The sequence below is a fragment of the Lagopus leucura genome, unplaced genomic scaffold (genome assembly GCF_019238085.1).
Source record: "Lagopus leucura isolate 7727_CA_CO unplaced genomic scaffold, USGS_WTPT01 Super-Scaffold_100001, whole genome shotgun sequence".
NCBI lineage: Eukaryota > Metazoa > Chordata > Aves > Galliformes > Phasianidae > Lagopus > Lagopus leucura.
The window spans coordinates 57,217,628-57,242,905 of NW_024962262.1; the positions used below are offsets into that span (position 1 = coordinate 57,217,628).

The following is a 25,278-nucleotide window of genomic DNA, read 5'->3' on the forward strand; positions in this document are numbered from 1 at the left end:
GAAGGAAGAAAACGAAACAAAACCAAACAAACCATAAAACAAAAAACACTAGGGAGATGTCAGGAATACTTTCAATATCCAGGGAACACTAATGCTAAGTTGCATAGGGAAAAAGACTGCCATCTTCTTCCAAAAACACACAAGAACCAAACAGCAGAGGTGCAGCTATTCAACAGAGCGCTCAAAATCAGTATTGCAGTTCAAATCCCAAGAGCACTTCTGACACATATCTCACCACAATCTCCCCTCACCATACCTCGACCAACACTGCAGTGTATGTTTCAGAGCACAGAATTTGTGCTCCAGGGGCATGTCTAATGCACTCCCACTACATACCTACATTCAGCTTTCAAGGTCTGATGGCAGAGAATTTGAAGCAGCCCTCTGCTCCCCAAAAACACACTCAGCAAAGATACTAGGACCTTATTAACCACAGTTTCACCCTACAAAGCTCACCCTATCAAGCTGCACGTAGGACATGCCCACACAAGGTTATGCTATTTGCTTGCACAGAAACCACTGCAGACTAGGACTTGGTGCAGGAGAGAAGTGGGTGTATGCCACAAATGTACCACAAAATTACATTTTAAAAGAAAGAAATAAACAAATGAAAGACCTCCTCGAGTATTCTTCAAAAGTAAACCTGCTTCTGAGCTTTGAAAACCTATACTGACGCTTACGTTGATACACCAGCTGTATGATTACGTATAGCACATATACAAGTAGTTTATGCCTGCTGTCAAGCTTTAAAGAAAGACAAATCAGATTAGCAGCAGTCATTAGGTAAGCACTCAGAATTAGAGGGTACTGAAATGGCTTTTCTTGTTTCAATCACTGCAGGAAAATATAGGTTTCAACATCTCCCTCATTCTAGTCTATTTACTTGCCCAGACATTTAGATCTGGAAAAAAACACCATCTTGGCCATCTTACAACTCAGTCCAAGAAGTCCTTCCTAGAACTGCCCCTGCACATGACAGCCACAGGACTTCTGTGGCATGTCCTTCCAAGAACTGCATATGGAGTGCATTAGACAACCAGGGTACAAGCCATGCAACCCCACCAGCCCCACAGCAGGCACTAGGCAGGAGGACTCAAGGAGGTGCTAAAGGCTGCACAACATGGCCACAGATAACAAAGACGTGAGGTGAGCCCAGGCGCTGGTGCCTATAGCCCACCTGCAGAAAAGAACATTTCAGTGATGATGCTAGGAGTGGCGAAGCACCAGCTCCCATGCTTCACGACCTTCTCATCAGGGCTTGCATCAATCCAAGTATGGACTTGGCAGCATGTGGGAGATCATATGCAGGTTTAAAATACAACACAAGTGTAGTCAAGAATGATCAGATGCCACTATTTCTACTCACTAGCTACACATATGCTTCAATTTTTAAGGCAAGTTTGACAAAGTATTATTTAACCTTGGTTTAGTCAGCTACCAAAAAGTAAAGGTGGTGGCATGCATTACAAGGATGTTCTCTTTGTTCAAAACAAGTCTGACTTTGAATTGATTTATTGTTTAAAAATATCCATCCATTACCTTATAATAAATTAAGAATCTCAAATTATGCATCTTCTTAAAATAGAGATGCAAATCACACGTCTAACATAATCGCGTGCAAATGTAGCCCAAAGGCTATATCATCTATAGCTCAGTCAACATGTTGTAAGCAGTTACTGGAGAGCCAACTGAGAAATAAATTTGCAAAGCAATTGCAACTGGCAGACTTGTTAATGCTGAAGTCTCAGTATCCACAGAACTTGCACTTCTCCTTAAGAGGACAGGAAGGAAGGTCACATCAAAGCGGCCTCAGTCTGAGCCCATGAACTGAGCAGCCCCACACAGTGGGAACTTGATAGATGCCCTCTCAGTGCACACACTTCAGACTGCAGTTCATTCAGATGAAACTGTACTATGAGCTACAGGACTGCTCTAAGATTTGAACCAAAGCACAGTGTGTGAAGATCAAAAATAAAACACAAATGCAGAAACGCATGCAATCTGCTATGTCCATTTACTTTGCTATGGATTTCCCTTCATGCTTTAAATTTAAAGTGTTTGGGTTTATCCTCTTCTCTGATACATTTCCACCGCAAAATAGTTTTGCCTGCAGCTCAGAAGAATTACAATAATTCCCTCCAGTTTTTCCCCCCTCATTTGCCAGCTTTGTGTAGTGACTCAAGCTGCTACCAGCAAGGCACAGCTGGAGAGAACATGAGGGCTTCTCTGGATTTGCCTCTCTTATTAAAGAATTAGTTTATTTGCACACTTATTCACAACACTTACTCTTAGGAATGCAGTACCGAGTGCAGCCACTGCTAGACAGCTGATTTTAGGAATATACCTCCATCTATGTCAGAGCTCTTGCTCTGTAGATAGACTGAAACAATGCCTCGCGTGACATGCAGCAGATGGAACACTTTTCAGATGAGCTGCTGCACCTTAATGGGGATTGACAATCAATCACAGTTTGACCTATCCACACAGAGGGTGGCCAGGAGAGCTTTGCCTGCTGACTCATCAGTATGTCAATCTTAACAGAATCACAGAATCGTAGGGGTTGGAAGGGACCTCCAGAGATCATCGAGTCCAACCCCCCTGCCAAAGCAGGTTCCCTACAGCAGGTCGCACAGGTAGGCATCCAGGCAGGTCTTGAACATCTCCAGAGAAGGAGACTCCACCACCTCCCTGGGCAGCCTGTTCCAGTGACCAACGGTAGGCAGTAGGATGGCACTTTCCTTCACAGGTTACTGCTCTCAGATCAGAAGATATATTTTCACAGATCTCTGTTTAAAGGAAAATAATCCTTTCAGTGTGACACTCGCATTAATCCTTTGACAAATTTAAAAAGGAAAGAAAGACGAAAGCGGTGCAATCATTAACATTTAATAAGAAACAGTCATAACGTGCACCTTAGAATATGTCAAAGCTATTGAGCATGGTAGCTAAGTAAAATAATCTATCTTCCTTCACTGCAGTATGTCACCAATTGCCCTCAAGCACACAAAAAAGAAGGAAGTGTTAGTGACAAACATTCACCTACTCATACAGTGGTTCAAAGTTGAGCCGCATTCCCCACAAAAGCAGCATTTCACCTACATTAGGCATAATTTAAGGAGAGAGAAAAAAATAAAAGATTTATGCAGATGTAATCGGACACTCAGGAGTGTGACTAACTTGAAAATTATGTCCAGATCTTTCGACAAATTTGACAGCTGTTCTGGAATAAATCTTTTCTCCTCTTTTCAAGCCTTCTTTCTTCTCCTTTTTTGCTCTAACAGATGCTTTTATTGTGTTTTGGTTTTTTTGTTTCTCCTCCTCTCTTCAGTTACTGAGTTGGGGGGAGGGAGGGAGGAAGCGTAGGGTGCTAATGCACAAAGCGGTACTTGTTAAAAACTGAACATATCCAGGCAACTCGCCAGATTTAATTCCAAAGATCCTGCTTGTGATTCTATGCTAAAATGGAATATAGCATTGTTCTGTTCGTAGGACACTGTGTCTTCTATGGAAGAAGGGTTAAAAACAAAAGGACAAAAACCAGCTTGACACTCCCCCCTGCTCCAAATGCATACTTCATTCCAGAAAATGCCATATTCATAGGCCTCCAGCCTTGTTAGAAACAAATCAAGCAGCAAAAAAACAGAATTACCTCTCAAACATCATGAGAAAACATCATTGAAGTTCATTGTGGATGCTGTAAGAGCCAAAATATGGGTCACATTCTGCTGCTTTTATCAGACCTGCTGCATTCAGTGTTTGGATTTGGACCTTGCTGCAGTGAAAACCATTCATTAAGAAAGGATATCAGGATCTGGCCTGAAAACATTCTGTCCTTGAAAAACATAAAATATTGACAAACTCTTTCTGTCTGGACTCATTTCTTTACTGTGCGGGCGGCAGAGCCCTGGAACAGGCTGCCCAGAGAAGCAGTGGAGTCTCCTTTGGAGGTATTCACGACCCCCCGGATGCCTTCCTGTGCAACCTGCTCTAGGGAACTAGCATTAGCAGGGGGTGGGACCCAATGACCTCCCCTACAATTCTGTGATTCTGTGACTACTTCTTATTGTTTCATAAAACAACCATTACTTGTGGCTCGAGAAGAGACTACTCAGGTGAGAAACTTCTCATATACATAGTTCAGCTGCTCTGAAACTAAGATTGAGATTGTTTCATGAAATGAGAAGGAAGAGAAAGAGAGATTACTTGTTCTTAAAACCTTAACAAGTAACAGTCACACACACCTTCTGTCCCACAATTTGCCACATAGTCCGATATGGGCAAATAGATATTAAACAACTCCTAAGAAAATAAGCAATGGGAGCAAATACTAAATTGTGAAATGAGCACAACAGAACTTTAAATTCCAGATGATTTACACTTTGTTTAGCATTAGATACACAACAGATCATGCATACACTGATGTATGAAGTAAAAACAGATTAAGCTATACATGCATGCCGCCTGACCTATCAATACCGCACTGATTTGGTCCAAAACATAAATTTGATTATGCTTCCCATTTAGACCTCTTTTCCTTTTTGACTCACATGCAAGAAGTGCTTATTTTTCCCACAACTTCCCACTTTTCTCACACACAGCCTTTCCCATCTCTACTGTCATTCTCTTGCTCACTGTCCGCCCCCTCTCCCCTTTTGCAGAGTTCCCAGAGCCCCCAGTTGCACAGGGATTAGCACCTCATGATGGTTTACAACAGATGTCCCTCTTCCCCATTCCAGATGTGGGGTCTCTGCTGTCACTTGAATTACCACTAAGAGGGCACGGCTAACTTCACTTGCAGAGCACAAGGAAGAATTCATTTTCAACAACATGTAGGCAAAGCAAGAAGGGATTGCACGTCTCAGGGCCAAAGAAGGTTGAAGAACTTCTCCATTTAAGACCCTTCAAGCACATATACTCTAGGAAATGCAATTAGTCTTCCCAAAAACCTAAACACTGTCAGCCAGATCTTTCTCAGTCACGTAACAGAGGCAGAGGTCCCTCCATCACTTAGATTAAGGTGCAACTCAGCCAACCCACAAAATTACAGAAAGCAATAATGGGCAGGCTTGCAGCCAAGACGTATTTCTTCTTCATATGAAGCACCAGATGAATCTGAAACAGTAACATGAGTTCGGGTGGTTTTTTTGTTTGTTTGGTTGGTTGGTTTTTTTTAGCTTTGCTCCCCCTCAAGGGTTGGTTTTTGTGGTGTCTTTTTTCTTCTTTTTTTTCTTTTTTAAATGATGAAAAAACTATGAAGTTTAATATTTAGATAAACTTACATGGAAACACAGACAGAAAAGATAATGTGCCAGGCTCTTTCCTCAGCCACAGCCTGCTTCCTCTTCCATCTTTCAGCTTTATGGTTGCAAGAGGAGAAGCTAAAGGAATATGATTTATGAATCTTTTCAAACACTACATTCTGTGAGCGTTTGAATCCACACAATAACTGAATATATTAAGAACAAACACGAATTAAGTCTGCAACACTAAATCATATTTTTTCCACAGAGAAAACTCTTCAGCATCACTTTCCATTGAGGCACCACAGCATTCTAAGATAACAAAGATCCTTTAAGTATTCTGAATACATGTGCAAAAGAAAAATAATTGAGCCAGAAGAATTCAACCCATGTGGTCAAAGCCACAAAATAAAAAAAGGTACAGATATGATTAAAAGTTCACATGAATAGCAGGACATTTGCCACTATGACATACTGCCTTAATGAATTGCTCCATATTCTGCCAACTCAATATGCCTATTCCTGTAAAAATGCACTTGGGAAATTCTCAAGAACGTTTTCATTAGACTGCACTTTCTGTGGTCAATAGCACAATGTTACCTCTGACTAAAATACATAAAATTTGGATTAAAAAGCAAGACTAACTGAAGGGGTTTTACAGTACCCCTTCAAACTCTTCAACTGCTATACGTGATTTCTGTTCTTCAACAATCAATACATGCAACATCCACTTACTTTTTCCATTGTGTTTTAGGATATCTTGCTCTTGACAGTTTTAGTTGCTAGGAAATCTCACATGTTGTCTTCTGACTCTAACAAATTATGCTGTCCTACTCAGTCTTACATATAATTAAGTTAAAACGTTTTAACAAATGTTCTTATGTTCCAAATTCTCACAGAGTTGGTCACCACGGTAATTTTTTGGTAATTCAAGAGTTAAGAGAGCTGTTGTGTATAGTTTATTGGGGGTTTTTTTCCTCATTTTTTTGGGGACATTAAGTTCTACCTTCTCAAGTACTTTTTAAAACACTGTTCTGCAACAAAACATTTCTTTCCCAACCTATCACACAAAAACAAACCACTCCTTCTTCAGTAACTCTACCGCTCTCTTCTTAAAACAAATTAAGTTGTGTAACTTTGATAAGATGGTGCATTCAGAAGAACTTTTCATGTTGCTGACATAGCACGAGTTGCTTGCAGACTGCTCGCTCAGACTGAAGAACCTGCTGCAATGACGGAGCATTGACTGAGCAGAGTCAGCCCTTTCTTGAGCTTCTGACCCAACATGTTACACAGAAGAAACACTTAACACGTGTGAGCAACCATTTCCCATACACTGTTTTTGCTGTTTTCTAACACTCCCTTTAATCAGAGCGTGTGAATTTCTCTGCATCATCATTATGACAGTGATTGAGAACCCACTACCACCATGAGTCCCCTTACTTCCACAGAAAAGCAAGGGTTTCACCATAACTGCTTTAATGTGCAGGTCCAGTGGTTGCCAGCTCTAGAGATGGATCTTATCTTGAATTACAGAGACACGTGCAGAGTGAAGCTTAAGCCTTCTCTGCCTTCCTATCCAAACTGCAGCAGATATCAGCAAATACCAGAAAGAAAGGGCTGGAAGGTCAGAGAATTTTAAGCAGCGCACCACAACAGCATATCACCTCTGCAGGAGAGCAGTGCCCAGCAAAGGACTCAACCAGCTACATGGAATTTCAGTCATCAACCCAGTTTAGAGAATTTCTTATTCAGCCATAGCGTTTGTTACTGATTGCATTTCCATTTTAGGTTGATTTCCTTTTAAAAGCTAAGCATGCTTTCTGAAACAGTAGCAAACCCTAAAATAACCCATTTGCCCCATACAATTTTCTAGAATGTCTAATTTCAAAGAGGACTTCAGAGGATCAGAGCGAGCCTCATCTCTGATGAATGAGATGCAAACCCATGAAGCAGTCTCTGTTCCCAGTTTTTCACATCCTAAGCACAAAGTGACACCTGCCAAATACAACGTTTATATTTTTAAAATATACATATGTATATTTATATATTTTTAGAGGATAGGTATGCAGTGGAAGAATATTTCTGACCATTTAGGTACACAGCAAAAGCATGTCTCCAAGAAAACAGAATAATCATAGAATGGCCTGGGTTGAAAAGGACCTCAAAGGATCATCTATTTTCAACTCCCCTGGTATAAGCAGCAGGGTCACCAATCACTAGATCAGGCTGCCCAGAGCCACATCCAGCCTGGCCTTGAATGCTTCCAGGGATGGGGCAAAAGAAAGTTGCTTACTTCTCTCTTCTCAAAGGAGATGTTTCATGTTAAAAAAAAAAATCCTTCTTTTAAAGAAAATCAGCAATCACTGTAAACCAACGCTGCTGCGTTTACAGCATCGCTTTGTTTTAAAAAGGCACAGTTTCTGCCACCTAGCTGTTAGATGTAGGCTTTTGTTCACCTGCACCAACAGGAGGCTCAGCATTTTAGAGATGAAACTTTATTCACAGTATAACACAGTTTTGAAATTATGTATGAAAGCATGACTTCATACTGCTAAGTGTACGTGTGGGGGGAGCTTCCTACTAAGACAAATCACCTAGGAAGGCTGCAGTTAAAGCACTTGTTAGCACTTCATTACTGAAAAATTAACAGGCATATGGGGTTTTCTTTGGATTTTCACGGAAGACTGAAAAATGCAACTCAGAAAAGCACTGCCTCCATATTCCCCTGCGGTCCCGGGGATCAATTAATCACTTTGGAACAACTTGTCATCTGGGAGAAGCACTGCATTCAATTAAGCATAAGCAAGTTTAATGTATTTTGCAGCCATGAAATCATATATACTTGCAACTATGAAGAACATCATTTATATTACAAACCCCACCACGGAACAAATCTTTACTTATTAGAGTGAATTTGATTGCTAAATGGAAAACAGTGGTAACAACAGCATTGCAAATAGGAAGCTTAGTGTTGCTCTGGAAAAAAAAAAAAAAAGTTCCAGCTTAAAGTTTCTCTGCATGTTAGCCTCTTCCTAGCTCAAATTATTAGAAGCCAGTCATCCTGCTTTCATGTGTCATTTCTACACAAAAGCTCAACTGTTTGTATCTAAGTTGCAGTGTTTCGCCATTTCCATGAGAGCTATCCCTGCCATGGGAGTGAACTTCAATCACAATTTCCAAGACAGTTTTTGTAGCATGAAATATAATTTCTAGATCTTCCTATTTGATAATGTACAGTAGCTTTTGATTATAGTAGTATGTATTTCTGTAGTTACTTACCAGAAAGATAAAGCTAAGGAAGTATTTCACTTTATCTGTAATGGACTGTGGCAGCCAAACTGAAAATACTGCAAGCCATGCTTTATGAACCATTCCAAACCATTTTCCCCCATTCTGACACATAACACGACTTCTCCTATCTGTTAAAACAAGCATTTGGAATGGTAATAGTAGTGCTGCTGCAAAGTGCCATATCAGTAAAATCCTACATACTGCACGTGTGTATTTTCCTAAGTTTCTTTTTAACACTAGCATGCACATACAGATCCCAGTCTCCTACAGGGCCAGGCTACTACATGTGCTATAGTCAAGTAGTACGCAAGACTCCTTGGTGTCTCTGGGGACAAACTCACTTATTACTACATTTCTGAGCTGGGATAAATCTTTTTATCAGCAAGCGTGTGCCACCAACAAATTGTACACCAAGACTTACTGTGAGAATTAGTTATTGAAATAAAAAAAGCATTTGGTTTCACATTTTAGCCTACTTTTTCATACAGGCGCTTCAGGGTTCCATTTGCACTCGCTGCCTCTCTCTGCAACTTGCCATGTAATTGGGGAAGGAAGAGGTCAGCATGGAACATGATGGAAAGACAATCAGTTTGAGATTCAGAGCCAAGGTACCTTCTCCAGAGCTCTCCCCGCTGTCTTTAAAAGTACTTGTACTTGGAAGTTTCAGGAGAGCTGTTACCCACTACTGGAACGTTTTGAAGAAGTCGACTCTCTAAAAACAATTAATGATTTAATTTTTTAAGCTCTTTACATAAAACAAAGCAAACCAAATTAATTCTCCTGTTCTTTGAAACACTGAGCAACACCACCTGGCTCTGGGTCCTCCTATTTCTAATGGAAGGCAGTGCCTGCACTGAACTGCTTCAGAGCTTAAAAAAAAGAAAATTGCCATTTTGTTTTAATATATTAGGCTCCTTTAAGGCAGCCATCAATACGTATCTAGTAAATGGTGACTTTCTAGCTTTAAATACACCATTGACTAAGCCTGCTTTAGATAAAGAGTTAAATAAACTACTCGTGTTAATTGGAAGTTCAGCTGAATAACCTTCAAATTAAAGATCTGATCTGATGTTCACTGAGGCTCTTTTACTGAAATGGACTTTTTCTTTTTTTCCTTAAATGAAAATTGTTTGCATAGAGCTTATTGTCAAAAAAAAAAAAAATATCTATATCAAGATCTATATCAAGGCAAATTGAAATGTATCAGAATAGCCCAATTAACACACTGCCTATGGTATACAGTATGTAAGCCATTTAGCGTTGAGAATCCACAGCCTCCAGCATTTCTGCCATCACGTTAATTACATTTACTAGGGGCTGAGCAGGTGGCAGCAGTAAGATTTGAAAAGACAATTCCTTAATGCGAAGGAGTATAACACCTACAGAAGCTGTACAAAGGAAAAAGAGATCTATGCAATTATTTCCCAGCACTGTAAATTAATTGCATGTTCTAATTTTAGGCACAGGGCTTTCCTGGATCCTTACAACTTGTCTTAAAGAGACTGCAGGAGGCAGGAAAGGAAACTCTCCACTCCTTCCAAAGGGAGTGAGTAGGGCTGCTCTGGGAGCTGCTGGGAGCAGGCCTTGGTGGTGGGTGGTGAGGGTAGAGACCCCCACATGCTTCCAGGATTGGACTGGTGCACGGTCCAGTCAAACACACGTTTTTATTTCATAGAATCATTAGTGTTGGAAAGACCACTAAGATCATCTAGCTCAACCATCAATCTATCAGCACCATACAGCTAAATCACATCACTACGTCAAGCCACGTTGTTATGGCTTTGAGGAAGGAAAACAGTGCTCGTATGCAGAGCGCAGCGTTGATTAACAAGCGCTAACTTTTGGCTGAACAGGACCCAGTTCAGCCCCTTGGGTCTATCTGACCCACTAACCACTGCTTCCTAACTATTCTGCTATGGCAAAGTCTGACTGAAAAATGCAGAGCTTGCAAAGCAGAAGTACATGACGCTTACGTCAGTTTTGCAAGGATTTCCTTAACAACATTATTGTGAAACGCCCTGTTTCCCCCACCCTCAAATTTATTGGTTTTAGATTAAACGTTTGTAACAAGAACGTAGCAACTAACGGAGCCTCTTTAGTGACTGAACAGGGAATACGTGGAAGTATCAGATAGACCTATTGCATCACTCAAACGCCAGCAATTATTTTATACCAATTTCTCATTTCTCTATAGGGAAAAGGCAAGGAAGAAGCACAGGGTATTTGGAAAATTGCAGAAAAATGCTGAATCTCTGTGATGTTAGAAGAAAATGCTTTTCTTCCAGATGCTGTCCATCCAAGTACGCATCTCCTTCCAAAAAGATGATCCCCATTTCTTTCCCAGAGCTTTGTTTCAGATATGCTCCCCTAAAACACAAGTATTACACATGCGCTTGAAGTTTGAGCAAATTTTATGCTTTCCTATGGACTTGCAACAGCAAACCCTATACCAAAGATAAAAGTGTAAAAAGCAGAGGCAGATAATTTGGAACAGAGTTAGTATTCTTTCCAAAGCAAAAGCAATGGTGCCAGTATCACCTAGGAAAAGAGGCACGCCTTGCCTCTTACAGTGCTGCCACTGAGGCCTGACACCGGCCTGAAGACTTAAGCAAGCAGGAAAAACTGCAACTTTTCAAGATCAAAACGACAACAAAAAACAAACATGGAAGAGGGAAAACTTAAAATAAGTACCAGCCACTAAGTGGTCAGAAACCAAACAGTAAACAAAAGTCTCCAAAATAATAGCGGGTCTTGTGACTTTTTAAGCATTCAAGGACTACAACAGACAATGGCTGGATAGGAGCTAGAACAGACACTGAAGATTTTGTGGTGCCTAAGAACAATACACCCACAGCCCTCCGGAAGGATGCTAATCAGCCTCCAACACAGAAAGCAAGGAGACAAGAGGGGAGACCCTCTCTAAAGATGTGAAACATCTCTTGGGTAGTAGAGGTTAACGGCATCTTCCAAAAAACCTACTCTTAAAAAGGGAGAATGGACAGGCATGCTTAGAGATTATCAACATTCCATCATTTCACAGGACTTAGCGACCTCTACAATAACTTAGAAACAGAAAATTTAAAAAAAAAAACAAAAACAGAACATAACAACCAAACAAAACAACAACAATAACAAACAACAACAAAAACAGCTTCGTCTAAACCACAACATCTATGTACAACTCACAAATTTGCTTTCACTTCCAATGGCTTCCAAAATGGGGGAATATCCAACACAAGCCTTGAAACTAAGGACTGGTTTCATTTCACTGCAAAGACAGCTCCCTCAGAGGAAAAGAAATAAGTCATGCTACAATGCATAATTTTTTTTATTTTTATTTTTTTCAATGAAAGAGAATTTCAATTTCTTAGCAGAGAAAGACCTTTCTACCATAAGTATTCTGCTTGTCTGGATTAATGAAAACAACAAAAAAGTTTCCTACTGTTTTTTGTGTTTCTAACATCAACTTCTTAACCACTATGAAAACAAACAACGGTGGAAAAAGACAACTACATAAATCCAGTACCAGATGGCACACCTACATAGGGCATAGCACAAGGCAAGGTCATTGGGGCAGCCGAGCCATTGTCCTGGAGGTGAAATTTGAAAAACAACTTTGGCAGCTTTCAGTGGGACCTGCCAGGAAAATGCTTTGGAAAACACACAGTATAGCTTCAGCATGATGGACGTTGACACATCTTGCTAGTTGTGGCCTAATAACAAGACAACCTTCTCTAAGACTTCATTTTCAACAGCTTTACTGCAGTTTTCTGATGAAAACCCATGTTCAAGCTTCCATAGTTTGAGATTAAAACTGTCTCATTCTCTTGCTTTTTCCTTAATTTCCTACGTATGTATACAGAAAGCCATTTCCTCAAAGCCAAAAGAACTGTAATGCGATAACTCCTACAAGTCCTATTTTGTTATGTAAGCATTTCAGATGACACGCCATAGTGCTTCCTTTCACACCTCATTTTTTGCACCCACAGCCCTATATCTTTACAGTTCGGCTCCCATGAGGCAGTGGCAGCCATCAGTGAGCTCAACAGCTTGTACCACTGCTCTGACAGCATCCCACCATAGTACATGGTACAGGTTGGCCAAGCCCCTCATATCTCTACAGAGATGAACTGGCCTCAGTCAGGTGCTAACAGGTGATACCCAGGGGATACTACTGAAGGGAAGGGAAAGATTTCACAAAGTAAAATACTGCTAGAGTCAATAACCATACCCTAATTCAAACCAGGCTCTTCTAAATCCGTTCAGGTTAATTTTAATTACTGTACAGCTCTTTCTGGGCATAAGCCAAAAGGGTTCACAGCAGAAACGCAGTAATCACTTAAGAGGCAGGAAGCTGCTGTGCTGATTCGGTGAGCATCATGACCTGAATTCATTAGTATGTAGTGCTGCACGTTTACTTAAATCATCTCCAGCTTCTGCAGTCCTGATCTCACACTGATGGTTGCCACAGCTGTGAGGAAGAGAAAGGGCGGTGGTAAAACCTCTCCTTGAACAGAGGGAAGTTTAGCATTATTGGTATTATTATTACCATAAAAGGAAAGAAGCTATGCAGCCTAGGCAGAACAGCACCAGACATTCACACTGAGTAACTCTTGCCCCACTGGGTATATGGTAGTTGTAACTGACTTCAATGCAAAGCCACCTCATCATGGAGCTTATTATAAGTGTAGGGTATGTCATGAGTATACACAAACTCAAGGAGGATCGCTTTATCTAGTGCTGCTGTTAGGCCTTTCATTGCCTCTGGGCAATAATAAGACATAAAGTAGACACTAGGAGAAGAAAATCTAGCCTTATTTCGCACTCAATCCAGAAAGGATATACAGAAGGACCATCCTCCAAACCCCAGATGCTCTATACGTCTTATATGTTGTTGAGCCCCAAGAGCCCCTGATCACCCACCCCAGGGATGCCGACAGTGGGTACATAACTAAAGATGGATGCTCTCCTCTCTTCCTTCATGTTCTGTACATCATTAACTTCAGCGCTTAAGAGAAACACAGTATATTTATTTCGGCAAGTCATGGTCAAGGAAGGAAGGAGGGAGGTTTTGAAGATAAAAAGAGTAAAAGCTCCTTAAAAACCTTGATGATATAGGGAAAGGATTTAAAATGAATAGCCAGCATCTCATGGCACGAAGCACCAACACGGAATGTCCTGCATGCCCTGGAATGCAGGCTGCTGACAGCAAGGTGCTCCCCCCAGCTGTCCTCTGCAGGACAGACAGAGGTACACAGCAGCTGTCCTGCCTAAAGCTTTAAGCATCACAGCTTTGGCTTCCACCAGAAGAGGAAGGACTCTGATGGAAGTCCACTTGTGAGTACAGAAGTCACGTGAGAGCCCACGAGCCAAATCCTCAGACTCCATGGAGCGGTTAGGATCAATTCAGATTTGGGATACTGTTGTGATGTCAGAAAGTTATCCCGATGCCAAGAAAATACTACCAACATGGAAAATAAAGCATTTTTCTCTTATGCTTAAACTCGACTGAGAAGAAAACTCTCCATAAAGATATAACAGTCTGATGCAAATGCTAAGCACAAGTGTTGGAGCAGTGAAACATATGCAGTGAAAAGCTTGACATATTTTCTGAGCAAGGCAACAGAAAACACTTCATTTACAAGGTACATGCCTTAACAGAAGGGACGTTTCACACGTACAGAAGAAGGCAGACTACTGACCAAATGGAAAGTGGGCACAGCAGTCACGCTTTTCCTGATGAAAGCAAAAAGGCATGTTGTCCTCCTACTATTCTTACCATCCACTTCCCAGAAAAGACCAAAGAGTTAAGGTTCAAATATTTTCATGAGGATGACAGTAGGTGAGAACTTAAGCAGGCATGATTGCATTTTCTGAATTTACAAACCTACATTATACCAGAGGAAGGAAAACTTCAGGATTTCACATGGTGGCTGCTAACAACGTCTCCCCCATTGCATGTCCTTACAAAGCCCAAGGTAGGAGCTCCCCAAGGAATTCTGCACAGGGACTCATTTAGCACACCAGAGCAAAAAGGAGCAGAGATACTAACTTTCCAAGCAGCTGCTGTGTGGTCTTTTTAATTATTATTATTTATTTGGTTGTTGTTTGTTTCTTTTGAAAACAGAAACTCAGGGTTTATTTCCATTCTCATCCTTTAGTTAAATTGTGAAATCGTGGCATCATAGAATTCTTTGAGTTGGAAGGGACCTTTAAAGGTCATCTAGTCCAACTCCCCCATTTTCAACCACGTTTAAAAAGAAGGAATATTCCTAATTCTCAAACTCATTGGAACAGAATTCTTTCTAAGGAGTGAGGCAGACTTCAGCTGACTTCCATTAATGTGGAGGGTCCTTCTACACACAAGAAACAGCAATCTTACTAATTTTACTAATAAACTATCAAAAAAAAAAAAGTTCTGTTCAACCAGAAGCATTTTGTCAGAGGAAGAAACGGACGGCTGAATGCAGTAGTACATTCCTCATTTCTTTTCTTTGTGTGTGCTTATAACAACAGAAAAGATTCAGCATATTCAGTAATTAACATATTTATACACTAGGCTTTAGCAACAGCTGGGGCATCCCCATTAGCCTTGGCAGCCACACTTAATATTCCACGTGTACCATGCCCTCCAGAAGAGAAACACAGGCCCTTAATGGCCCTCCAGGAAATCCCTTCCTTCTGATTTGAGAGAGCATCTTCTGACATTCTGTTTATTTTAAAACTGTTTCTCCCAACCTTCCCACTGTTTTCTTTCTCCAACAGGGGTACGCCGTATGCTTTCAAGCAGATGACAGCTAGCTGCTATCACAGAGAGATGTCATCCACAGAAAGCACGTCTGCACGTGCCAAGCACATCGCCTGCCTGGGCCACAGCAGCTCTCACCTACTGCTCGTGGCACGTGTGTGCAAACACAGCAAGTGCCTCAGCCACCAGTCTGCTGAGAGAGCATTCAATGGAGGATCGAGTGTCGACACAGAACTGTCCAAAAGGCAGGAGGAGACGGATCAGATAAAATCTGCCACTGCGTGAGGAGAAACAACGAGGAAAACAAAACCGTGGAATTACTACACACAAGGGAGTACACTCACTCACACTGCAACTACGGGATCGGCATGAGCCAGAAGGAGAAATAAACAAAACCAGTGGTCTCCAGGAAAGGAGCATTTAAGAGCACCTATAAAAAAAAGCAGGGATAATAGGGACTGAGAACAGCTTACCCACAGATGTGCACCCTGCATACAAATCTCAAAAGAGAAGCGTATCAGGAGGGAAGGACAGGGCTTGGCCATGAGGTCCAATGCTTCCTCCTCTCTGTGAGAAACAGCCTAACCCACGCCAGGGAGCTGATTTAACAGGGAACACACGAGACTGTTTGCAAGAAAATTGCCATGGGAAGCCCCAGAAAATCCAGAAATAAACTTTCACAAGAAAAAGAAATATTTTAATGAAACCTACAGGCTACTTGAAGCTAAACTCATTCCAGTCTTGATGAAAGCTGTTACCTCATTACAGCTTTCTTTTATTTCCAGCCACTCCTCAAATAGTTACCTTCAGTCTGTCACGGCTGCTCTAAATTATTAGCACTTTCAAGTGACTTTTCTCCTTCCTGATTCTTTTCAGCCCCTCTTACAGGAATAAGAGGAATCCAATATGTGGTAGATTACCATGACTTCTCAAATGTGGTGTTGCAAGCATATTAGTGGCAGATAGGACCAAAAAACCTCGTAGCAGAATTTGAGAAGGAAGTTAAAGAGCAAATATCTATTATAGGCTTTCTATAGCTCAAATTCGAGGAGAAAAACAGGTATTTTTCAAACCATTTAAAAATAATTTAAAGGGGGAACTAAAAATAACAGGCTATAAAAACAAAATTACTTACCCGGCTATTTTTCATGCCAAGTCATTACAGTTTCTACATGCTAGCTGAAACGTGGAATTTTCATCATACAATTACTGTGCATGAGAAATTGCTATTTTAATTTCAGACTGGAATGGGTAGCCCTGGCCAAATCAGTCAAGCAAAGCCCGCTCATTGTACTTGCTTACATCAAATTCTGGTTTAATGGAACATTTATCAGCTTTAGCACCTACTAACTTTATTGGCTGGGGAGCAGGCAATAACAGATTATGCAATGGGTTTTGTTATATTCCCCTGGTGCGGTATGAGAAGTATCTGAGATTTCCAGAGTCCTGGCTTTTGCACCAGCCCCCGTCACAGAGCCGGAGCAGATGTTGTAGGAAGTGTTGTTGTTTGGGCCACCTTACAAATCGTGGGCTCTTGACAGATGTGCTGGAGCAGCTCCCTGTGCCTGCACCATGAGTTCGCGGCTTCACGTACTCCCACTAGTCAGCTCTTACTCCCAAAGTTTTGGCTTCTTTTTGTAATGCACGTCTAAGCAGCTCAAGAAAACTGTTTGATTTCCCATGAGGGAAGTTCTATGTGGCAAACTTATTTTCAGCTGTGTTACTAGCAAATACAACAACACTTCTCACACTTTAGTTTGGGGAAGAGCATGACTTTTACGTCAACGCAGTTTGGGCAATATCAGCATTAGTCTACATGTAAACAGGAATCAACTAAAGTCTCTTAGAATCACTTAAAAAGAAAAAAAAAAAAAGAAAAAAAAAAAAAACCAAGCAAACAAACAAAAAAAACCCATGGCCTTTTAACATAAAGCACTGAAGATCCAGGCCACTGTTCTAGTTCATACCTGCATGGTATTTGTAGGCACGATGCATTCAGGACTTTTCTGCAGTAAATCCCAAGTGAAGTTCCTAGAACCTAGGATTTAATCAGCTGTAAAAAGACATCTTAACTTGAACAAAGCACTATGTTCACTTGCAAAATCATAGAATCACAGAATCTTTGGGTTGGAAGGGACATCACAGCCCACCCAGCCCCGACACCTGTCGTGGGCAGGGCTGCCCTTCATCAGCTCAGGTTGCCCAGGGCCCCATCCAACCTGGCCTTGAGCGCCTCCAGGGATGGGGCACCACAGTTCTTACCACCCTCTGTGTACAGAAATTTCCTCCTCCTCCTCCACCTGACCAAAGTCTCCCCTCTTTTAGTTTAAAGCCATTTCCCCTCATCCTGTCACTATCTGCCTGTGTAAAAATCACAGAATCACAGAATCACAGAATCACCCGGGTTGGAAGGGACCCCAAGGATCATGTAGTTCCAACCCCCCTGCCTAGCAGGGCCACCAAACATACACATTCAGATCAGGTTGCCCAGGACCCCGTCCAACCTGGCCTTAAACACGTCCAAGGACGGGGCATCCACAACCTCCCTGGGCAGCCCGTTCCAGGGCCTAACCACTCTCCTAGTAAAGAACTTCCCCCTAACATCCAACCTAAATCTTCCCTCCTTCAACTTAAAACCATTTCCCCTAGTCCTGCTGTTATCAGCCCTTTTGAAGAGTTTACTCCCCTCCTGGGTGTAGGTTCCCTTCAGGTATTGATAGGCTGCAATGAGGTCACCCCGCAGCCTTCTCTTCTCCAGGCTGAACAAGCCCAACTCCCTCAGCCTGTCCTCATAGGGGAGGCGCTCCAGCCCCCTGATCATCTTAGTCGCCCTCCTCTGGACCCTTTCCAAAATCTCAATGTCTTTCTTGTACTGAGGGCTCCATACCTGGACACAGTATTCCAGATGGGGCCTCACAAGAGCCGAGTAGAGAGGGACAATCACCTCCCTGTCCCTGCTGGCCACCCTCCTCCGACTCCCTCCTATTTATAAGCGCTCTTCAATTGCTGGAAGGCCACAATGAGGTCTCCCCAGAGTCTTCTCTTCTCCAGGCTCAACAAGCCCAGTTCCCTCAACCTTTCTTCACAGGAGAAGTGCTCCAACCCTCTGATCACCTTCATGACCTTTTCTGGACCCACTCCAACAGCTCTGCATCCTTCTGATGTTGTAGGTCCCATTCCTGAATGCAGTATTCCACCTCACAGGCCTCACAAAGGCAGAGCGAAGGGGTATAATTCCCTCCCTCTCTCAGCTGCCACCCTTCTTACAATGGAACCCTGGATACAGTTGGCCTCCCAAGCCTGAAGCACATGCTCCTGGCTCACATCAAGCTTTTAGTCCACCAAAAAAATAACTGCAGTGCACCAGAAAGCAAAACACACATAAACCTAGAGAATTTAAAAATCTCAGTGCAAAATCACTTTTGAAAAGAAGCCAAGTTTCAAGATCACCAGGCCACCTGTGGCAGCTTTGTTCCCACTTGCTCTGCAGTTTATCTTGTGCACACTCCCTGTATCTTAGGATTAGAAGCCTCAAAGAATCTTCTAGTGTGCAAGCTGACAAAAACATACATTACAAGGTAGAGTAAAAAATATATTGGAGAGCTCAAGTTAGCTCCCACTTACTGGCAGGATGAGGAAGGCAGATTCTTCCTCGATTAGCCATCAGCAGCAGGCTGCACAGCTCCAGTCCAGCAAACACTGATAAGCTCAAATATATGTTTCCAATATTAACAAAACCAGCATGCTACTCAAAACATAATCCTCCTCTGGCCACACTCCCTCTGGCCACACTCCCATCGTTTACTCTGTTTCACAGATCTCCCCGGACACCAGACCAGTCGTACTCTTAACACCAGGTGTGCTCCTGACCGGCAGCGCCCAAATCAGCAGGAGAATGGCAATGGCTGTTCTATGCTCTCATTCAAATGCTAAAACAAGCCAACAAACAAAAAAAACCCACAAAACATAAAATTATGAGAACCATATCTTAAACTGGATATCCAAATCAGTTTGAACCTTCAAGAAGTTCATCATTCACGTCCCCACTACCTGTGAATCATAGTACTTCTTGACATTTTTTCACCCCAGGCCAAAAAAAAAAAAAAAAAAACACAAAGCAAAAACACATTCCTGAAAGCCACTTCCTTTACATATTCCTGCAGGCTAAAACTTCCAAGCACCACCCGCATTCAGGGATCAAAGAGTAGAACAAACATACACAAATGGTGCACAGCGAAGCATTGTTTTGCATCGCTCAATGGCTCTGATTCAAGCACACCTTTCTATTAATGAAACTAAGCTCCATTCACATTTTGAAATTGCTGCTAGACAAATAGCTCAAAAAAAAAAAAAAAAATGGAGAACAAAAGATCTTGAATTCTCAAAGTTCTCTGTACAGCTTGCAAATGTTTCCCAGGCCACAACTCTAGTGCAACCTTTTGAGCCTAAAAACCAAGAGACAAGTAATTGTGGAGAAGGAGACTGCCAAAGCACTAAAACAGCAATAGAAAGCAGTAGAGCAGTGAGCATTAAGCACACGATGTAAGCTGTTAGAATGAGCAGTCAACCTCTCCTCATTCCCACTGCTTTTTGCTGTGCTTACATGGGATGGTAATGGGACATGCTGAAGGGCACAGCTCAGCCAAGGCCACCCCACCACAAGTTCACATCTAATTGCAGAAGAAGGGCAAGAAGAAGTCCAGGAGACTAGGATCCAGCCCAGGCACTGTAACCAGGAGTCAGCTCCCTCCAGGCCACACTGCATTGCCTATAACCTGGATGATGCCACTCTACCACTCCATGGCTCTTGGGGATGTCCTTCACCCTCTGTGGATATTTATGTTGCAGTCTTCCCAGTGCCAGCTTCTGGATCCTTACAGAGTGCAGCAGGCTCATCTGTGACCTGTGTACTTGTTACATCTCAGTTGCTCCTGGCTGTCAGAGACAGCCTTTCCTCAGACTTGCCTGCCACAACTCAAAGCCAAGCTCACCTGCTCCAGCTCTCATCACTCCCAGGTTGCACAGGGCAAGGAAGCGTGCCATGACATCAAGCACAATGGGTGCAAGGCGTACTGAGAACAGGGCTTCCCTGTGTTCATCTTCAATTCATTTTAACTTAGTCCAAAATACATTTAGGGCTAACTCTTGGTTTTGAGAGTAATGACTCTGGTAGCAAGAATCTTGAAAAACAACAGCTGCTGAACAAATACAATATGAAAAAATGATGCTTGCAACACCACAACTACTGGCAGGAAAGCACAGGAGTCCTGAGAAAAGATACCTGGCTGGAGAGAAATAATGCAATGCTTTAAGTGCTTTAAATACTGGATGTGACACATAGGTTTCAGCTGGTTGAAGAAAGTCTAGAGATGCACTGAAGGCAGTGGATAATCAAAGCACTCCTACTGCTCAGCTCTTCAGGGGGTGAAATCCTTAACCAGGAGTATATTTTGGAAATATAACATTTCCAGATCCACCTGATGTATCATCATCCACAGAGGGGACAGCAGATGTCCTGTATCACTGAACCACGCGCTTTGAAAAAGAGCAAGAGAGAACCTGTAAATAGGGTGAAACCTCAAATTATTTAGGACACTGGGAAACAGCTGAAATTCACAACGTCTTCTTCTCCATTTCTTCCTCAGACAGGAAAGTTTACATCGAGAAGGCAAATTTCAGCACTTTTCAGTAGCCTTAAACGGGTCTCGTGGAGACAGGGAAAGGATGGCAGTATAAAATTTTACACTTCTCCAGTTAAATATATTTGAGAGGTGTAAGATTTAATAGAATATGGACTATAAGACCTTGTAATTGAAATCTAGCCACCCTTAATGACTAATAGTAATTAGATTTTACTATTACCGAGACACACAAAAGACTTCAGCTCCCACCTGGACAAAGTGAATAGCTGACAGAAAGAACGAGGCCTGATTTTCTCTCAGGATTTGCCCCAGCTGATTATAATAAGAAAGCCTAGCTTGTGGAATATCTGAACCTCCTGTGAAGACACTTTACAGCAAGGTGAGGACTTGGTTCCATGTGTGGAAAGAGTATGTAAGGTGCTCCTGAAGTTGACAGGGATGGTCCACGCTGGGCATGGGCCACTGCTGGGAGAGGGGAGCATCACTCCAAGCTGCTGGAGCCCTGGCACCCCACAGGCTGGTTGTTGCCACAGAGCGGTCATGGGCACAGCATCCAAGGGGAGGCACACAAGGCAGGCATCGCTCCACCTCTGCTAGCAGCAGTTTGGTGGAGAAGAAAGAAGAAAAGTTATAAAGCTATAGGATTACAGTCATTCATGTACTGCTTTTCAAGGTTTCAGAACAAAGCTGTTTTGCAGTTTTAGTTCATTTTGTAAAGCATTGCCCACATCTCCCAGGTGAGCCACACTGCAATATCAAGGCGGCTGTTGGAGCACAGGATGCACAAAGCACCATGGTGGTTAGTAATGACAACCCTAGAGTCAATGTGAACCATAAATGTTGGTAACTACAAGCCCAACTTTTCCAAAGCACTGAGTGAGCCAATAGCCCAACGCACTCCATGGCAGCAACTCCAAAATGGAAAAGAAATCAGTCACGGCAGGCCAGCCTAGCACAAAAGTTTTGCACAAGTAAGGACAATTCAAAGGGTCCTAATTAGAAACAGCCAAACACATCCTCGTGATTGAGACGGGAGGCTACAAACCAGCCCTGGTCCCACAGCCCCGGCTGTGGTGAGGCTGTTACGCAACACGCCAACAACGCACTGCATTCACCACGGACCAGTTTGCTGCTACAAAGGCTCCATTGCTGTGAGCTCTGTTTGCAACATCCCATCCGAGGATGTCCCCGCACTCGGTGGGTCACAGCACAGCCACCCATGGGCTCAGTGCTGCTAAGCCAAAAAGCTGGCAGGCACAGGTCCTTAGGCCACTGTCACCAGCAAGGAGTTCAATATGTGCTTCTTTCTTTCCAGTCCTCTTTTCTCAGCTGTTCCATGAAGGACAACACACCCACTGGGACAACCTGTACAATGCCTGCACACCAAAGGCCCATGACTTGTGAGGATGTGTTGGGGTTCTTCTGAGTTTTCAACACAGTAATAGATTGGCTTCTTCAAGATGAACCACCTTTGAAGACCTGGAGCAGCTTTTTGGTTTTGAAGGCTGAGCCAGTTACTGCACAGACAAAGCTACCTAACAAAATGCATACTCTCACACCTCAAATGAGATGCTGTGATCCAGAGAAGGCTTCTCTTTCACTAACAACACACTGCAAAACTCTTCTCCTCCTCTCCTCCCCTCCCATTCCCACCCTCAGATCCCTCTGACATCAATCCACAGCAGCAAAGCAAAAGCCTATGTTAAGAGAAGGACAACAGATGCGGGACTGGCTGTAACTTCACAGCTTCAGTTAATATCAATTTCAGAAGTGGACACAGTGGAACAGTCTAAGAAATGACTACGGGAATGCACACACAAAACCCAAGCTTGTCAGTACATACAAATAATTCAGCTGCTTGCTGTATCGCAGCTGAGCAGCGGGAAGAGTCAGTGCCGTAACACACATCTAAAGGGTGTTGGAAACTTCGGCACAGCTCAGTAACGGGGCCACAGTGCCGCAGGAGCCAGAGCCCAAACCCGTTAATAAGCCGTTAGAAAGTAAGGAATGAGGTGATGCGAATTAATTTAACTAAGTAGCAACCGTAGGAATTCTGTCAGCTTCCCTTGGCTGGGCAATTAAATTCTCTTTTATTCCTTCCCTCTTAATTAATACCGGAGGCAGCGCCACAGAGGCGCGCTGTTACACAGGGACGCGCTGAGCGCTGCGCACCGCGCGGGCACCGCGGCGCTTCCCGCCCGCCCAACTTCCCCGCGGTCCGATTCATTCCGTGCGCTGCCGCTCGCTCGGGGGGAGACCGGGGACGGCCGGGCGGGCTGCAGCGCCCGCACTCAGCTCCTGCCGCACGCCCGAAGAAGCCTCCAAACCCCCGCCCGACCCCGAGCTTCTCCTCCTTCACGCGGGGCTCAACCGGGGACGGCACCGCTTCCCAGGACCCCAAGGGCGCTGAGGCCGGCGAGCCCCCCGCACCTGCCCCCTCCTCCAGCCCGGCTCGCTTACCCATGGCTGGCTCCGGTCTCCCGAGCCGTGCGGGGCGCTGCGGGGAGCAGGCGGGCGTTCGCCGTGCCGGGCTGGGCTGAGCCGGGCTGGGCTGGGCGGGAAGCGCGGCGGAGAGCAGCGGCCGCAGCTTCACACACTGCCGGGCTCCGCTCGCCTCGGGCAGCTGCGGCGCGGCCGGAGGGGCGGAGACGGCCCCGCCCGCACCGCCCGGGGGCCCGGCCCGGCTCGGCCCGGGGCAGGGAGACGGAGCGCCGCCCCGCGACAGCGCCGGGCACTGCTGCTGCAACAGCGCTTCGGCCGCCCGAGGGGGGTCTTAGTTCCTCTGGGGGAAATGGGAAGGCAGCCCCAAGAAACAACGGGGTGGGCTGGAAGTGTCCGCGGGCTCATGGAACCCTTCCACGGCCAGATGCGATGGAGGCAGAAGTCGTCATGTTGCCCAGTTCTGCCCCATGCCAACAGGTGTGAGGCAGAGCAGCAAGGTCAGAGCTCCTCCCAGCCATGCTGACGTTCTGGGTTTGGCCACCATATTCCACCATTAAATTCAGAGGAGGTTCAGTTTGGATATCAGGAAATGTTTCTTCTCATAAAGAGCAGTGAGGCAGTGGCACGGGCTGCCCAGGGAGGTGGTGGAGTCACCATCCCTGGAGGTGTTCAGGAACCGTGTGGATGTGGCACTGACGGATGTGGTTAGTGGGCATGGTGTGATGAATTGGTGGCTGGACTAGGTGATCTTACTGGTCTTTTCTAACCTTACTGATTCTATGATTCTGTGATCTGGTGAATAAGCACCCTTGTCATGTCCTCTTCCTTGTATTCTGCACAGCTGTGCCAAAGGTACGCCTGTATATGAAATCATTGAATCATAGAATGGTTTGAGTTGGAAGGGACCCTTAGAGGTTCAAGTATGGGGCATCCGCATCTCTTTGGGCAACTTGTTCCAGTGCCTTACGACCCTTACTGTAAAAAAAGCTTTTCCTTATGTCCAATCTAAATCTTCCCGCTTTTTGTTTGGAACCGTTTTCCCTTGTCCTATTACAACAGACTCTACTAAACAGTCTGTCCCCTTCTTTCTTAAAGCTCTTTAAATACTGAATGTCTCCACAAAACTTTGAACTCTTTTCCCAGCAGAAGTAAGCCATTTTATAGAGAGAGGAAAATATCTTACCCAAGCTTGTCACTGGCAAGCTGTTCCCAGTCTTCTCGGGATCCAAAGCAGATGAGCTACACAGCACTGAATAAGGAGATCATGACGGAAATGACACTGATTTGCACTAAATAGCACTGAAGTCATTGAATCATTAAGGTTGGAAAATGCATGTAAGATCACCTACTCCAACCACCAGCTCATCCCCCCCATGCCCGCTATGTCCCTCAGTGCCACATCCACACATTTCTTGCACACCTGCAGGGACAAAATCCAGAAGGAGCTGAAGGCAAGTGGTAACAGCACCCTGCTGTGTTCAGTTTAGTGTCGGGATCAGTTGATTCTGGTTCTGGCTGTGCTTGTGTTCATGGGCATCCTTGCCCTGCAGAAAGCCAAGGGCCATCTTGCATCCCAGAAGCTGACCAACACAGCCGATGCCAGCTGCTGAGTATGTGGGCTTGCTGCAAAGCAGGGGGGAAGAATTCCTATAAGATGTGCTAAGGAGAGAGGCCCGCCTTCCTTGATGAGCTATCCCCAGGACTGCTGTTCGTTTTCTCTCCAGAGCACAGCAGAGAGCAGCTGTCCAAATATTGGCCACAGCTCTGCAGTCAGTGGGGATTTCCACTTGCAGATCCCAAGTCTGGGGGCAGAGGAGCGTATGGGGCTGGGGTCTAGGCTTGCAGCTCCTCAACCTGAAGGAAGGGGCAGCACTCAGTGAGGCCAGGAAGTCAGGACCACGGGGGGCAGGAA

General features: G+C 43.9%; 1 protein-coding gene across 2 annotated transcripts in view; it reads right to left on the reverse strand.

Annotated features, from left to right (window-relative positions):
- Nucleotides 1–23,455, reverse strand: part of GPM6B (glycoprotein M6B) — a 110,946-nt gene extending 87,491 nt beyond the window's left edge. Inside the window, exon 1 of one of the 2 annotated variants that reach the window (XM_042867729.1) lies at nucleotides 23,385–23,455. In XM_042867729.1, coding sequence (XP_042723663.1) covers nucleotides 23,385–23,388 — 4 coding nt within the window. In that variant the 5' untranslated portion in view covers nucleotides 23,389–23,455. The remainder of the gene's footprint in view (nucleotides 1–23,384) is intronic. The other variant, XM_042867724.1, reaches the window with a different exon arrangement.
- Between the last annotated feature and the right edge of the window lie 1,823 nt (nucleotides 23,456–25,278).